This window comes from Chiloscyllium plagiosum, chromosome 27 (assembly GCF_004010195.1).
Source record: "Chiloscyllium plagiosum isolate BGI_BamShark_2017 chromosome 27, ASM401019v2, whole genome shotgun sequence".
In the NCBI taxonomy this organism is placed as follows: Eukaryota; Metazoa; Chordata; class Chondrichthyes; order Orectolobiformes; family Hemiscylliidae; genus Chiloscyllium; species Chiloscyllium plagiosum.
Window position 1 is genome coordinate 25,053,449 of NC_057736.1, and position 16,044 is coordinate 25,069,492.

A 16,044-nucleotide genomic window follows, 5' to 3' on the forward strand; every position below is an offset into this window, starting at 1 on the left:
AAGCCTCCTGGCTCAAAGGTAAAAATTCTCTGACAGCATCACAAGAGCCCCCATTTCTCCTTTTTCTATGTTAATCAGAAATATCTGAAGATCCAATACAGTTTTAGCTAATGTAACTTTCATACTTTCCAGTTCTAGATTTCAAATAAAGCTTGGTGCTTGTATTTTTTAAAAAAAATTGCTAAACTTAACTATTCCAATGTGTTTGTATTTGTCTAAATAATTGAACTATTGCTTTTTGTATTAATGATGTGTTGTAAGGGGAAAAACATCGATTTTACATGTTTTCTGAATGTGATTCCTCAAAAGAACAGGAATAGGCTAGTCAGCTGATCTGTGTCCGAAATCAAAATACGTGCCTTTGGCCTATATCCCTTAATTCCTTTGCTTGATAAAAGATTATCTACATTTGTTGTAATTTAGGTAAATATGAGTTGCCTCTTTTTTTTGGAAAGGTGAAGCAGGGCAGGATTTATACACTTAATAGTTTAAGATCTTGAGTGTTTGCTGTGCAAAGAGACCTTAGAGTGTAGGTTCATAGCTGCTTCAAAGTGAAGACACGGGTAGATAAGATAGTCAAAAAGACTTTATTGGCCAGCGTATTGAGCATAGGAGTTGGAAGGTCATGTTGTGGCTGTACAGGACATTGGTTAGGACACTATGGGAATACAGTGTGCAATCCTGGTCTCCCTGCTGTAGGATGTTGTGAAACTGGAAAGGGTTCAGAAAAGATTTAGTCACAGCTGTAGATCTATAGCACGGAAACGGACCCTTTTGGTTCAACCAGTCCACGCTGACCAGATATCCCAACACAATCCAGTCCCACCTGTCTGCATGTGCCCCATATCCCTCCAAACCCTTCCTATTCATATGCCCATCCAGATGCCTTTTAAATGTTGCAATTGTACTAGCCTCCACCACTTCCTCTGGCAGTTCATACATGCACCACCCTCTGTGTGGAAAAGCTGTCCCTGAGGTTCCTTTCATAGCTTTCCCCTCTTACCCTAAACCTATACCCTCTAGTTCTGGACTCCCCTATCCCAGGGAAACGACTTTGTCTATTTATCCTATCCACGCCACTCATGATTTAATAAACCTCTATAAGGTCACCTGTCAACCTCTGACGCACCATAGCAAATAGCCCCAGCCTATTCAACCTCTCCCTATAGCTCAAATCCTCCAACACAGGCAACGTCCTTTGTAAATCATTTCTGAACCCTTTCAAGTTTCACAACATCCTTCCGGGAGGAAGGAAACCAGAATTGCCTGCAATATCCCAAAAGTGGCCTAACCAATGTCCTGTACAATTACCTTCAACTCCTGTACTCAATATTCTGACAAATAACGGAAAGCATACCAAACATCACCTTCACTATCCTATCCACCTATGACTCTACTTTCAAGGAACTATGAACCTGCATTTCAAAGTCTCTTGATTCAGTAACATTCCCCAGGACCTTACTGTTAAGTGTATAAGTTCTGCTAAGATTTGATTTCCTAAAATGTAGCACCTCGCATCCATCTAAATTAAACTCCATCTTCCACCCATTGGCCCATCTGGTCAAGATCTGTTGTAATTTGAGGTAAACTTCTTCGCTGTCCACTACACCTCCAATTTTGGTGTTATCTGCAAACTTATTAACTATACCACCTATGTTCATATCTAAATCATGTATATAAATAATGAAAAATAGTGGACCTAGCACTGATCCTTGTGCCACACTACCCTCCGTCTTCTACCTTCGAGCCAATTCTGTATCCAAATGGCTAGTTCTTCCAGTATTCCATGAGATCTAACCTTGCTAACCAGTCTGCAGTAGTGTAGGATATTGCCAGGGTTGGAGGGTTTGCGCTTTAAGAAGAGACTGAACTGGCTCGAGCTATTGTCCTTGGAGCAGCAGAGGTGGAGGGATGACTTTGTAGGAGTTTATGAAATCACAAGGGTTAGGGTTACGTTGACTAGACAAGGTCTTTTTCCGGGGATGGGAGGTGACTAAAACTAATGGCAGAGATTTAAGGTGAGATGGAAAAATTTAAAAGGGACCTTCATAGCAATGGTTTCACACAGAGGATGGAATGAGCTGCCAAAAGTAGTGGTAGACACTGGCACAATTACAACATTTAAAAGGCATCTGGATGGGTATATGAATAGGTGGGGTTTAGAGGGATTAGATTAGGATATCTGTTTGGCATAGATCAGTTGGACTGGTGGACTTTTCCAGCAACACACTTTTCAGCTCTGTATATCTCTAAGAGTCTTTGTGAAAGAAACCTCCAAACTGAACGGTCTTGTCCAAATTTTGACATTACGCTTTGTCATTTGAGTTTTCAACCAGGGAAAGTAGTTTATTTATCCTGCCTTTTTCTGTTAATACCCTGAAGCTTTGGACTACCTCTGGATCAGGTGGAACTTAAAACTATGCTTCTTGGCTTAGAGTTAGGGACACTACCCCTGCACCGCAAAAGCAAAACCATTTCGATTATGTGACGGTAGGGTAATCTGATCTAATTTTAATCAGGAGCTCTATTTCAAATTTACCGCTGCAGAGCAGTGGGGAAAGAAGAACCAATGACAGGCGCCAGCTCTCATCGTGGAAATGTCAATCTTTGTGTTCTGGTGACATCACAATTCCGGGCGGAGACACTTCGACACCGAAGAGGCGGTCTTGTCTCGACGTTGGGGCCAATCAACAGCGACGGGGCGGAGCAACTGTCCGTGGCCGCCCCGAATCTGGAGCGGAGGGGGCGGGGCTCCGGTGATGGAGCATGCGCCGTGCGGCTGGGCGCGAAGGCCGAACTGGAGAGTTGGTTAGTTTGAGATTGAGCTTTCTCGCGGCTGGCGCCTGGAGCTGCTCAGTTTTAAAGGTCGGCATGAAGTCATTTTAATCGGAACGCGCCGATTTGCTGAACCCTTTGGACCTGCCGCCTTTTGTTCTTCGAGTATTTTTCCGTTAATTGTGCCGCGATGTCGGTGTCCGAGCCGCAGCCGTGCACGGAGGTAGGAGCAAAATGGAGGGAGGGTCTGCTGGGCCGGCTCCGGCTTGGCGCGCTGGCTGGGGACGGAGGGACGGGGACGGGGCCGGGGCCTCCGCTCTCAGTCTCTGCTTCTGGGATCCACTGGGGATTGTACCCGCAGTTCTCCCTCAGGACTTTGGCGAATCGTCCCGCTTCATCCTGAGATAAAATAAAAGCCTTGTAACTGTTGGCACTTTCAGACTTGTCAGCTGGTCTTTTTAATCTCTCTGGTGGGTTTAAATATGTCAGTTTCTACAATTAAAAGCCTTCCGTATTTTAATGACTGGCTGCCTGTGTTTTGTACTCGCTCACTGCAGATTATCTTTTTCCCGCTGTCTGTCTGTGCTCGATTGTGAATTTATTTATTTTTTGGCGGGTGTTGGTTTAGGTTAATCAAGGTGATCCTGATGATGGGAGTTGTTAGTTGGCGGTTTCCTATGGTAGTTTAGATGCAGCATATTATTATATCTTACGTTTTCCCCCTCCTGTTTAATCACCGCCCAAAATTGTTGGCGCTCGTTGTCTTTTGTTTTCATTCTATTCTTTTGTTGCACAACTTTTTATTTTCATTGGTTTGCGATCTTAAGTTCCATTGCTTTTAAATCTTTTCACAACTTGTAGAACATAGAACTACGATATGTTTATAACTGCTTTGCAGTCGTGAGGCAGCATGAAGAAAAGCTTAGCAAGGTGAAAATACAGTTGTAGCTGTGAAGAGATTAGTTACGCCTTGGGTACTTTTAACTTTTTGAACAGTCATACTGCTTCCATGTATTGCTTCTCATTGAGTGGAATGAGCACATCGTCTATTGCGTTCAGAACAGTGAGAAGTGATCTAATTCAAACTATTTCATAATTCCGTGTATGCAGCTTGTTATCAAACCAGATAGTAACTTATCATTGGGCTAGCAAGCGTAAGCCAAAGCACTTGATATAGTTTCGTCTTGATATAACGCACTGGATAAGATCTTCAGGGTCCCAGGTTCAGTCTACTAGAATGGATTTTGATATGTTAGCTTTTGTACTTAAAATTGTGCAATGGTGAATTGGATTGTGAATACTGAGTGAGGGCAAGGTCGAACTTATTTGCGGTCGGTAAAACTTAATATTTTGAGTTGGAATTTTTGGTGGGGTTTAGGGATTTTGGATTCATTATTTAGTGCAACCAATGTATAAGTAACATCTGCAATTCTGTTTACAATCCCAATGCAGTTCTTTGTGAACACGATTAAAAGTTTTTTGTTTAACTTCGCAAATACAGTAGCGTGTGTGTTTCTATAGGAAGTTCCCATACAAGTATCAAATGTCGCATTTAATATCAGTTTTATCACACTCGCATGTACTAGCAACAATTAATCATTGAATTCAATTCAGTAATGCCAATATTAAAATGGAATGCTGTTCATCGGCTGAGAAATATTGGACCGAATGGTGAAGCAGTGTCTCAACATCCAGTATGACATTAGGTATTGACATTTCACCAGCTGTGCGGTTTTTGAGGTACTTGTTTCATGTTCTGGAAACCTGTCCTGTGTTACAACTGCTTCCTCATTTTATCTATTTGCTAGGCTGTGATAGGCGCTACGAGGGAAGGGAAGACATTTCATGAACACAAAGTGTGATCGGTTCTGTATATATTCAGTATTTTTTTTCACTGAAATGTAGAAAGTGTAAATTTATATCGGAGCAGGTTGGTACAAAATCAACTTCAACTGTTCATTTCAAACTGCTTATGTTGCAGTACTGACCAGATTGTAACTGGTGTCAGCAAATTGATTCATGTCATGGCTGCCACATATAAATAAGTACAAACCGTCTCAAATCTTAGTTCAGCAATGGAATTCCTTTTGGTATAGAATTGTATGAGGATGTAATTGGCTATAAACAAAATATTAATTAAATTGTTTCCAACTTCACATTTCAGTAATATTTGGCTTGTATGAGCTACTTAACCCAGAACAATGGTTCATAAAAGTAAGTAATGGATTTCAAATTATTACAAAATCCTTCACTGAAATATTCTATCATAGAGGTCAGTAGATTAGGTTTTCAAACATGGTGAAGTTAAATGTGTCCAATTAGTATTGCGTACATGGAAATTTCTGTGAATGCTGTTGAAAGCAGTGAAAATGTTTATGGTCAGTTTCAAAGATACTTCTTGTAAATTGAACTTTCATGCCTGCATAAAGATGCTTATTAGTTTTAATTCTTTTGATTTCATGTATCAATGTAGAGTGTAAGATTTACCCTGCTTTTACCTTGAATTTTAATTCTTTCATTAGTGTCACTGTCAAGGCCAATATTTGTTGCGTGTCCAATTGTTTTGTGACTGAGTGTCTTGCTCGGACATTTCAGAAGGCAATTTAGAATCAGCCAATGTACTCTGGACTTTTATCACGGGCAATACCAGATCAGGATGGAAGGTTTCCTTCCTTGGAAAATCCTGAAAGAACATCAGTGAATCAGGAGTTTTACAGCAAACAGTTACAGGTTCATGAGACGAGCTTTTAGTTCGAGATTTCATTTATTGAATTTAAATTCCATTACCTATCATGGTGGAATTTGAACTCCGTCACCAGGCTTCTGGATTACAGGTCCAGTGACATTACCACTATTTTCCACTTCAAATACTTTGTACCTGTCCATTAATTCAGCAAGGTATCTGAATGAGTTTAAAAGGGTAACAGAGCATTGGTGATGGTGCAGCGAAGATGTACATCAATAATGCTAGCACTGATGTTAAACTATCACGAATGACTCGCTTGTCTGGAACTTTTTGAGAAGAGAGATGACTGAGTGATGATGTGCTGTAAAATTAGAGGTTTGATAAGATGGATGCAGCACACGTTTCCGGTTGTTAGGTATTCAAAAGAAGGGTCAAAGAACTTGGTCATCACTGTTAAATTCAGGGCAAATTTATTAACCTAATTGTGTTTGCAGTGTGAAACTTGCTAAATCGATGAGCAGTTGAAACAAGTAAATATGCATTTTAAGGGAATGCTACGACAACCATCTGAGGGAGAAAGAAATCAAAGACTATGCTAGCTATATCAGATGAAGTTGGGTGGAGGACTTTCATGTCGAGCATAAACTTTAATATGAACTGGTTATGTCAAGTAACTTCTTTTTGAGCTGTATGTGATTTATTTGCTGAAAATGTTTGAAGGCTTGTTTGAGAAATATAAATGTTTGTGATCTCCATCAGGCAGAGAAAATCTTGCTTGATGCTCTGGTTTGAAATTGACCTTGAAGTGGAACTCAATGGTTGTAACATGTCTTTTATTTTCTGTCTTTGTGTACTCATTTTGATTGTAATCCATTTCGCTCAGTATTCTGATTTTATAACTAATGAGCTATGATCAAAGTACGCCCTGATTTTGTAATTTCTTTTCAGTTAACATTTGGTGAAGAAAAAACAAATGACAGCGATAATGACAGTGGCAAGGGCAGTTATGGAATGGTCTCTCCATGTTCGAACAAAGAAACGTGTCACAATAGTGGAGGTTTGTGCTTTTTTGTGTGTAATTTGTCAGCTTGCAAAGTTAATAGTCATTAATTCTCAATATCATCAAATCCATTATTTTATGGAGTACTTCATTACAAATTTTCTGTAAGTGTGAATATTTTGGATGTTAATTCTTTATTGATCGAAGTTATCTGCTTTTACATTAGAATTAGACTAGGATAAGTAGAGAAATCATCAAGGGAGAACAAAAAGTAAGTTGAGAGAAAATTAAGATTAGATTAGATTACATTACAGTGTGGAAACAGGCCCTTCAGCCCAACAAGTCCACACCGACCCGCCAAAGCGCAACCCACCCATGCCCCTACATTTGCCCCTTACCTCACACTACGGGCAATTTAGCATGGCCAATTCACCTTTGTGACTGTGGGAGGAAACCGGAGCACCCGGAGGAAACCCACGCAGACATGGGGAGAACGTGCAAACTCCAGACAGTCAGTCGCCTGAGGGGGGAATTGAACCCGGGTCTCAGGCGCTGTGAGGCAGCAGCGCTAACCACTGTGCCACCGTGCTGTACTTCAAAGGTAAACTAGTGAACATAACTGTGAGCTTTTCTAAATGTACAAAAAGAAAGAGAAGTCAAATGAACATGGGCCCCTTAGAAAATGGAACTGGGGGAATAGTTACGAGGAACAAGCAAATAGCTGGGGAGCTAACCAAATAGTTTGCATCAGTCTGCATGGAAGATACTTGGAGGATATCATCATGACTAAAGAATATGGGGGAAGAATTAAGGACCATCACTAGTAAAGTAGTATTAGACAAGCTAATAGGGCTAAAGGCACTTAAGTCCACTGACCCTTGATGGCTTGCATACTAAGATCCTAAAAGAGATTGCTGCAGAGATAGTGGATGTGTTGGTTGTAATTTTTCAAAATACCTTGGATTCTGGGGAAGTATTGGAGGGTTGGAAAGCTGCCAGTATGGCACTCCTAATCAAAAAATGGGGAGGCAAACAGCATATAATTATCAGCCAGTTAGTGTAACATCTATTGTTGGAAAAATGTTGAAATCAATTATTAAGGAAGTAATTGCAGAAAATTTGGAAAATCATAATTTAATCAAGCAGAGTCATGGCTTCATGGAAGGGAAATCATGTCTGACTAATTTAATCAAGTTTTTCAAGGAAGTCTCCACCAGCATGGATAGAGGGGTGTGATGTATTGGTATTTCCAGAAGGTGTTCGATAAAATCTCTCTCAAACGTTAAGTCGTAAGATCAGAGCCCACCGTGTTGGAGGTAATGAACTGGCTCATGAGCAGGAAACAGTGAATGGGCATAAGGGCATCTTTTTCAAATTTGCAACCTGTAACCAATGGAGTTCTGCAGAAGTCGGTGCTAGGACCACAGCTGATTTACAATATACAATAATGACTTTAAGGAAGAAAGCAAATTTGCAAATGACAGAAAAATAGCATGAAAGACCACCTGTGGGACGGTTGCAAACAGTTTACAGAGGTAATGGGTAAAGTGGGAAGATAAGTTGGCAAATAGAGTATAATGTGGAAAAATGTGGATTTGTTCTTTGTTTTTTGTCTTCATCCAGATTCTGAAGAGGAAATTTTTACCAAGAAGAAAATGACAATGAAACCTTTGCAAGACAGTGATAGTGATGGGGAGGCATGCAAGCCACACAGAAACAGCAATTCAAAATCAGATGGCGAGAGTGAATATGAAGAACAAAACTTAAGTGTTAATTCTGGAGATAAGCGCAAGAGGCTGCGACGTGTTCGGAAAGTAATGTTGGACAGTGATGAAAGTGACTCTGATATTATTAATGGTGAAGGCCAAGTGAGAATAATAAAACCTAGTTGTGTTGGTAGTGAAAATGAGGCACTGCCCATAACAGAAACCAGACATGAAAACTCCGATTCACATAGCTCTTCAATTAGCTTAGAAACATCCGAACATTCAAAACATCGCAGGGAACAAAGAAATCGCAAGGACAAATCCCAGAGACAACGAGAGAAAGCACAGAAAACATTCAAAGCAGTTGAGAAACTGAAGAGAAAGAAGAAAAAACAAGAAAAAATGGTGTGGAAAGTAGATACTTAACAGGGTGCCTTCAGAGGTTAAACTTGAACTGTTGAACCATATGACTTTTTAAGATCTTTTTCAAGTCAAATTTGTGACAGCTCTTTGAAGATAGTATTAAATAGTGAATACCTTAATCACTTTTAATTTTTTTTCTGATTTTCTTTAACTTCTGTTCAGGAAGAGTCCACAGAATACAAGCCAGCAGATGACAGTGGCTGCCTGCTAAACAACAGTGACCTGTTTGAAACGGAAATGGACGATGTGAATGAATTCGATGCAGAGGAAGAGTTGTCATTGGATGCCATACGAGCAGTTGTGAAGAAGAAAGCAAAACAATTCAAAGTGAGTGCAATTTGAAACTTCTAAAATTGGGTTTTGCTCCACAAAATGAACGACATGTGCGAGTTTTGTTTCCCAAAATGATCAACTGTTTTTTGGGTACAATACAACAGGTGCAATCAGATTCCCTGCCCTTGACAAACAACATAGAGCTAGTGGTTTGTGTGAAAATGGAAGAAATGGGCCCAGACTGGGGAACTTTATGAAAATCTGGACAAAGATAGTAAATCTTCACTTGTAGGGATTTAACCATTGGGCAGGAATGTGGTTTTGTGAATGTACATTTGTGTGTTGAGTGTCAATTTTAAGTTGCAGTTACTACAGTGATAAAATGTCACTTATCCACGGCAGCTACAACTGGTTAAGATTCAAAAATTCCATCATTCCTCTCAATACAATTTGCATTGTAGGACACCTGAAAACCCCAGTGTTCACTGACCTTTATTAGCTGTCACTTGAACAATATCTTGATTATTAAAATTTTGATCCTTAAGTTTTAAATTCTTTTCATAATTTTACACCTATCTTTTGTAATCACCTCCAACCCTACAGTATGGAAATCGATGCCCTTTTCTAACCTGGCCTCTTGTGGAACATCAATTTCCATTGCTTCATCAATGGTGAGCCATGTAGTCAGTTGACTTGGCCCAAGCCCCTGGAATTCCCCTCAGCCTTCCTACCTCATTTTTCTCCTGATGACACAACATGGCATTTACCACTTTGTCCAAGCCTTCAGTCATGCCCTGTATCTTGTATGAGTGGCCCATTGTCATTCATACTTTACTTTGCAATAATTTTCTAACATGTCTTGGGATGTTTTATTTCAACAATGGCTACTTCCAAATATGTTATTTCTGCCATCTGTTGTTTATTTAGTCATCTATTTTGTCATTTAAACAACACTCACCATCTGAACTGTAAAATTTCATGTTAAAAATCACTCCTTTAAGATGCATCGCTTGCTCTGCTATCAGTATACATCCATACTTACTTTTCTGCTTGACACATTTTGATTAGAGATCAAATGTGGGAACCTAGATTGAAACTTTACTTTTGTTGATTTCATCATCACCCATGCAAAATGTTCCAAGGAATGGAGAATACATGTAGAAGTGTGAATTACAGTCTTGGCTCAGAAGAACTGAATTCCAGAAATGAGTTGTGAGTAACAGCCCTTGAAATCAAGACTGTTTAGCAAAAGGCGCCCAAGGAAAACTGGAATCATGGGTATCAGGAAAATTTCCTGCTGGTTGGAGTCATACCTGGCACAGAGGAAGGTGGTTGTGGTTGTTGGAGATCAGTGCTCCTCAGGGTAGTTTTTCTTGGCCCAAGTCTCTTCAGCTGCTTTATTGGTGACTTTCCCTCTAAAATAAGCTCCGAAGTGGGGATGTTCGCTGTTGACTCTCAATTCCTTTTCTTCCAAAGCAGTCTATGTTCAAATGCAGCAAGATCTGGGTGATATCTAGGCTTGGGCTGACAGGTGGCATGTAATATTTACACCACACAAATATCAGAATGTGGTGCTGGAAAAGCACAGCAGGTCAAGCAACATCTGAGCAGCGGGAGAATCAACGTTTCGGGCAAAAACCTCATTCTAGTCTCCTCCTCCTCAGATGCTGCCTGACCTGCTGAGCTTTTCCAGCATCTCTGGCATCTGCAGTCCTCACTTTGACCACACAAATACCAGGCAATGGACGTCTCCAATAAACGACAGTATAATTTCTGCCTCTTGACGTTCAATGGTGTTACCATCCCTGAATCGCTCACTATCTGTATTCTGGGGATTATCGTTGACCAGAAAATCTAACTGGATGCTGCATAAACTGTAGCTACAAGAGTAGATCAGAGGCTAAGAATACTGTGGTGAGTAACTCACCTCCTGACTTCCCAAAGCCTGTCCACAATCTACAAGGCGTGTGATGGAGTATTTCCCATTTGGCTAGGTCAGTGCAGCTCCCACAACTCGAAAGAACCTTGACACCATCCAGGTCAAGGCAACTCATTTAATTGGTACCGCATCCACGCCCTCCACTATCAAGGCTCAGTAGCAGCAGTGTACCATTTACACAATGCACTGCAGAAATTCACCAAAGATCCTTGGGTCCGAACCAATGACCACTTGCATCCAGGTGGACAAGGGCAGCAGATACATGGGGCCGCCACCACTGAAAGTTCCCCTCCAAGACACTCACTAGCCGAACGTAGAGGTATATAGCTTTTCCTTGGCTGTTGTTGGGTTACAATCCTGGAATTTCTTCCCTCAGGGCATTTGTGTCAAGCTGCCACATATGGACTTTAGCAGTTCAAGAATGCAGCTCGCCAGTACTTTTTTTTTCAAGGACTATGAGGGGCAAGGAATAAAATGCTGGTCAGCCATGAAATGGCCATGTATCATGAGTGACTTTTTAAAAAAAAATTGACTGAGCAAGTAGTTCACTTTATTGCATTATTGTGCATTTTATAAATCATGTTACTTTATTTTGCTTATTTGTACAGTTTCTGCAATAATTTCTTAGTTACTCTTACGTCTGTTTTTTAGAGAATGAATCTAGTGCCATCTGGTGAGAATCTCCAGGATTATGATTGCGAGGAAGCTTTGCAAGTAGAGGAAAAAAAGGTGATATTTGACTAAGACAAGCTTAATGTTGATGCTTCAACCCATCACCATTTAAAATGAAGTAATATATCCAATGTGTCATTTTTTTATGAAAATAAAGCCTTCATAATGATACCAGGGATGACTAAATATTATTCTCGATTCCTTCTCCCATTCTTCTGTCCTTGACATCATATCTTAAAAATCAAAATTTTACAAGCCTATCTTCTTTTGTTTTGTTTTGAACAGAATATATTTTTTAAAACAAAACTTACAGCTGATGTACATTATCATCTGACAGGTTTCTTTAACCATTCAGTCCTTGGAAAATTGTTCTGGTTGAAGGTTGTTTGCAGTACATAATCACCTTTTAGTGGTTCATGGATAGCTACCATGTTCTATGCAATGTGGTGTCCCATAAACTAAATAGCCGCTTATCTCTAACAGAAAATAAAAGCCCATGGCCCCTCCTGGACGATAGCTGATTACTCCATCTTGAATCAGTCGATATTTGACAATTTAAAATAACTATACAAGGAGAGATATTTGGTAAACTATTAATGAGTACAAAAAGTAGTTAAATTGTAGTGTGGCATTGAGTGCTAAATGCTCGATTCAGACATTTGAAATTGATTTATTAGTTTCTTCTACTAGAAGAAAGTTCCTGTTTTTACGTAAACGTTACATTTGCGATTAATGTGGTGAATAGTTTTGAATCTCCGTCCTCATTTAAAATAAGAGGTAATTACATTGAAAAATTCAAGATTTTGAAGCAATTTAATTGGGTGGACGTGGACTTAAGGTTACAGGCTTGATGCTCTATACAGTTTACTCCTACTCCTGGTGCTCTTCAGAGGCGTGTATGGGGAATAAATGTTCACTATACTAGTTGGCTGAATTACCTGTTTCTTTGCAGTAAGTGCTGCTTATTTTTAAATGGTTGCATGCTCAACCCAAATTCTAAGCCGACAGTAATGTGGAGCTGAGGTCACAAGCTATATCTGAATATAGATTTGAAGTATACTTAAGATTTGAGATGTAATATCTGTCATACCAGTTCCAATGAATGTGGTTTATGAAGTTATGCTGCAAATGCAAAATTAAGCTGTTAGGTGCATACCTGCTGAAGGAACAATGGTCATGATGTCACCATCCATCATGAATAGATGTGCAGAGAAAATAAGTGCTCGTTTGTAAAATGTAAAAGGATATTACTCACATTGTGATATTTGATATTACTTCATTTATCAGTGATTCCTGAAGAAGGGCTAATGCCCGAAACGTCGATTCTCCTGTTCCCTAGATGCTGCCTGACCTGCTGCGCTTTTCCAGCAACATATTTCCATCTCTGATCTCCAGCATCTGCAGACCTCACTTTCTCCTCATTTATCAGTGTCTGGTGATGTTTAACTAGAATTAAGATGGTCTTACTACTAAACCAATCCTTGGGTCCCATGTTGAATTTTTGAAATTTGATGAAAATGTCATGCCTAACATTGTGGTTGGTGCTCAAAGGTTAATATTGTACGCAGTTGTGAAAGAGTTAAAACATGTCTTAGGTTTTCAAGATGATTTTTATTGTACAGTGTGGAAGCAGGTCATATGACCCATCGAGTCCACACTAACCTTCTGTACAGCATCCTACTCAGACTTACTGCCCCATCCCTGTATCCTTGCATTTCCCATGGCTAATCTACCTAGCCTGCACATCCTTGGACTGTGGGAGGATACCATAGCACCCGAATGAAAGCCACGTAAATGTGTACAATGTGCAAACTACACGCAGACTGTCCAAGGTTGGAATTAAACCCAAAGGCCCTGGTGCTGAGAGGCAGCAGTGCTAACCACTGAGCAGCCATACTGCCTGAAATGCTATTATGCTCACTGATTCAAATTAAGTTGAACCCCAGCTGAATATTGATTTTTTTTAAATTAAATTTGAAAATGAGATTAAGCATCATTGGAATTATCCAGTGTAAGTTCTTTCTGGCAAATCAGGATGCAAATTTTTTAAAAGGTTAATTTTTAATATATTTCATTTGTTTAAAGTCTGAGGTTATGTGCCACTCTATCTGAGAAATTTTATCACTTTCTGTCCTTACAGGTACGTATAGAGAGGAAGGCAGCCAAACAGAGTAAGGAAGCAATGAGGCAGATCCACAGTGAAACTCAACGATTGATGCGAGGTGAGGTTTAAAGTGCAAATGACTTCGCTTGTATGTGTGATTCTTCTTCCTGCCATCTGATGCTCTGTTTTTGTGATTGAATGGAGACATAATATACACAGAAATGTGCAAACCCATGAAGTAGCATAGTTCTACCTTTACTAATTAATTGCAGAGTTCACTATATTCTGATAAGAATAGAGTTGATTTTGTGTTTAAATGTTACAGAAAACATTGATTGAAGAGCACTGCGAGTTTAAGGGAACAGTATTAAACTGGATGTAGCTTGAATTCGAAACGGTTACAAGGTAGAAAACACTAATGATTAATGGATGTTCTTAAAAATGAAGGATTTTTTTAAGAAGAGAAGTGATATCACTGTCATCAGAAGTTGAATTTCTTGTTCGTTGTTTCCCCTTGAACTGTGCTCCAGTATTGGGATCCATATGAAACTTCGGAGGCAACAAATAAGGGTTCTGGTTGATTGAAAAGTTTTGGGAATTTCGGGGCATAGGCAGATTTGTACGATTTGGGCATCAAATGTGTTTGAAAAGCATAGAAATGGAGTGATGGATTATGGAAATAAGAATTCATAGATGACCCATTAACTACAGAGCAAAGCATTAAAAGAGGAGCAGAAACCTGGTGCATTGGGATCATTCATTCCCGTAGAGAAAGTGAGGACAACAGCTGCTGGAGATGAGCTTTTCCAGCACCACACACACTCCACTGACATCATTCATTTCTCACTCACCATAGCCCACTCGTCAATTAGTTTGTACCTTTTTCACAACTTCTTACATATCTGGAATTTATATGAAATACTTACTGTTTTGCCTCCACATTGTCTCATCTCAATAACCTGACAATTCTGAATTTAGTTGAACTTTTTCTGATCTAAATGTAGCATATGCAGTCCTAATTAATGTAGTCTCCTTTGTGCTGGGAGAAACAAACACAGGCTGTTTTGTGGAGGACTCCCTTTCATTCTATAAATATGCCCAAGAGCTTTGGGCATCTGTCATTTTAATTCTGTGCCCCAGACCTTTTTGTCAGTTCTACCCTATGCTGTAAAGTTAAGTATAAACTTGAACATCAACATTATTTTTGATTAGGTACATCATAGCTTTCCAAATTCAACATCGAGTTTTGATAATTTTATGTAATAATAACCTTTGCACTAATTTCTTTTGAACAGAACTTAAAAACATAAACATGATTCTGCTATTCCCACTTACAACTTCTTTAAGCCCATCTTTGTTACTTTTACTTGTCACATTGCCATCATATTTTGCCTTTCACAATCTGCTCTTTCGTCATTTGAATGTATCCTGTCTTTCAGACTGTTGCAGACCTTTTGCTTTCATTCTTCCCTGTTCTTTTTCTGCATCTTTAATTGTTTATAACTAGTTGCACCTCTAACTATTTTCTACTTCCAAGAAAAGATCACCACCCTTAAGATTTAGTATTATTTCTCTATAGATGTGCCTGACCTAAGTGTTTCCCAGCATTTCCTGTTTTTATTTGGATTTCTGACATCTGCAGTATTTGCTTTTGTACTGGCCAGAGATTGGCAATTGTTAAAGTCTTCAAACTTAGAAGAACAAATTGATTATTTATATTTTTGAAAAAAAAAATAGATTTTTTTCCAGACTATTTTTATTTGTCTACAGTTAAGAGAAAAGAAATCCCTTTGTAAATCACTATTGCAATTTTGTTCAGTTTTGAGTATCTTGATTTCATACGGATAGCCAGGTGATGGAAACATTTATTTGGCTGGTACCCAAGATCAGAGCCTTCAGTTTTGAGAGAGATTGAGAGAAATGGGCTTTTTTTTTTCTTTTTAAAAAGAATGTTGGGAGGAGCTCAAAATTGAGGCTTTGATAGTGTATATGAGTGAAGCTATTTCTGCTGTCAAGGGATTGCAAAATTGGAGGGCAAAAATTTGAAGCATTACAATGACAAAAGGAAAGATACTGTGATTTAGGTTTTTGAATGTAGCGATGTTCACATCTGAAATACTCGTGAAGAAATAGTGGCAGAATCCTCATGTCTGTCCTTTTAAAAAGTAAATAAATTCTCGAACATTTTAAAAGATGTGAGTGACACTGAACAGCACTTTCAGAGAATTAGCACCAGCATAATGAACCCATTTGACTTGAGTACTATAACTTAATTGCTTCTGGATAATAATAATAATAATAATAGGTATCTTGCAGCATGTCTTTTTGAATTCGAGGACTTGAGCGCAAAAATCTACGCTGGCACTTGTGTTGTGGGAGTGCTAAAATGTTGCAAATCTTTTGCTTGTGATGTTAAATAAAAGCCTTGTTCGCTGGTTTGGGTGCTTATAAAAGATCGCATGGCAT

At 39.2% G+C, this 16,044-nt stretch overlaps 1 protein-coding gene across 5 annotated transcripts in view; it reads left to right on the forward strand.

The window, feature by feature from the left end:
- The first annotated feature begins 2,706 nt into the window (after positions 1–2,706).
- Positions 2,707–16,044, forward strand: part of LOC122563667 (claspin) — a 60,145-nt gene continuing 46,807 nt past the window's right edge. The window contains exons 1-6 of one of the 5 annotated variants that reach the window (XM_043717708.1): positions 2,707–2,808; positions 6,410–6,518; positions 8,085–8,572; positions 8,753–8,917; positions 11,454–11,531; positions 13,615–13,696. In XM_043717708.1, coding sequence (XP_043573643.1) covers positions 2,767–2,808; positions 6,410–6,518; positions 8,085–8,572; positions 8,753–8,917; positions 11,454–11,531; positions 13,615–13,696 — 964 coding nt within the window. In that variant the 5' untranslated portion in view covers positions 2,707–2,766. Of the gene's footprint in view, positions 2,999–4,588; positions 4,706–6,409; positions 6,519–8,084; positions 8,573–8,752; positions 8,918–11,453; positions 11,532–13,614; positions 13,697–16,044 lie in introns of those variants that run through there. The other 4 variants (XM_043717707.1, XM_043717706.1, XM_043717709.1 and 1 more) reach the window with 4 other exon arrangements.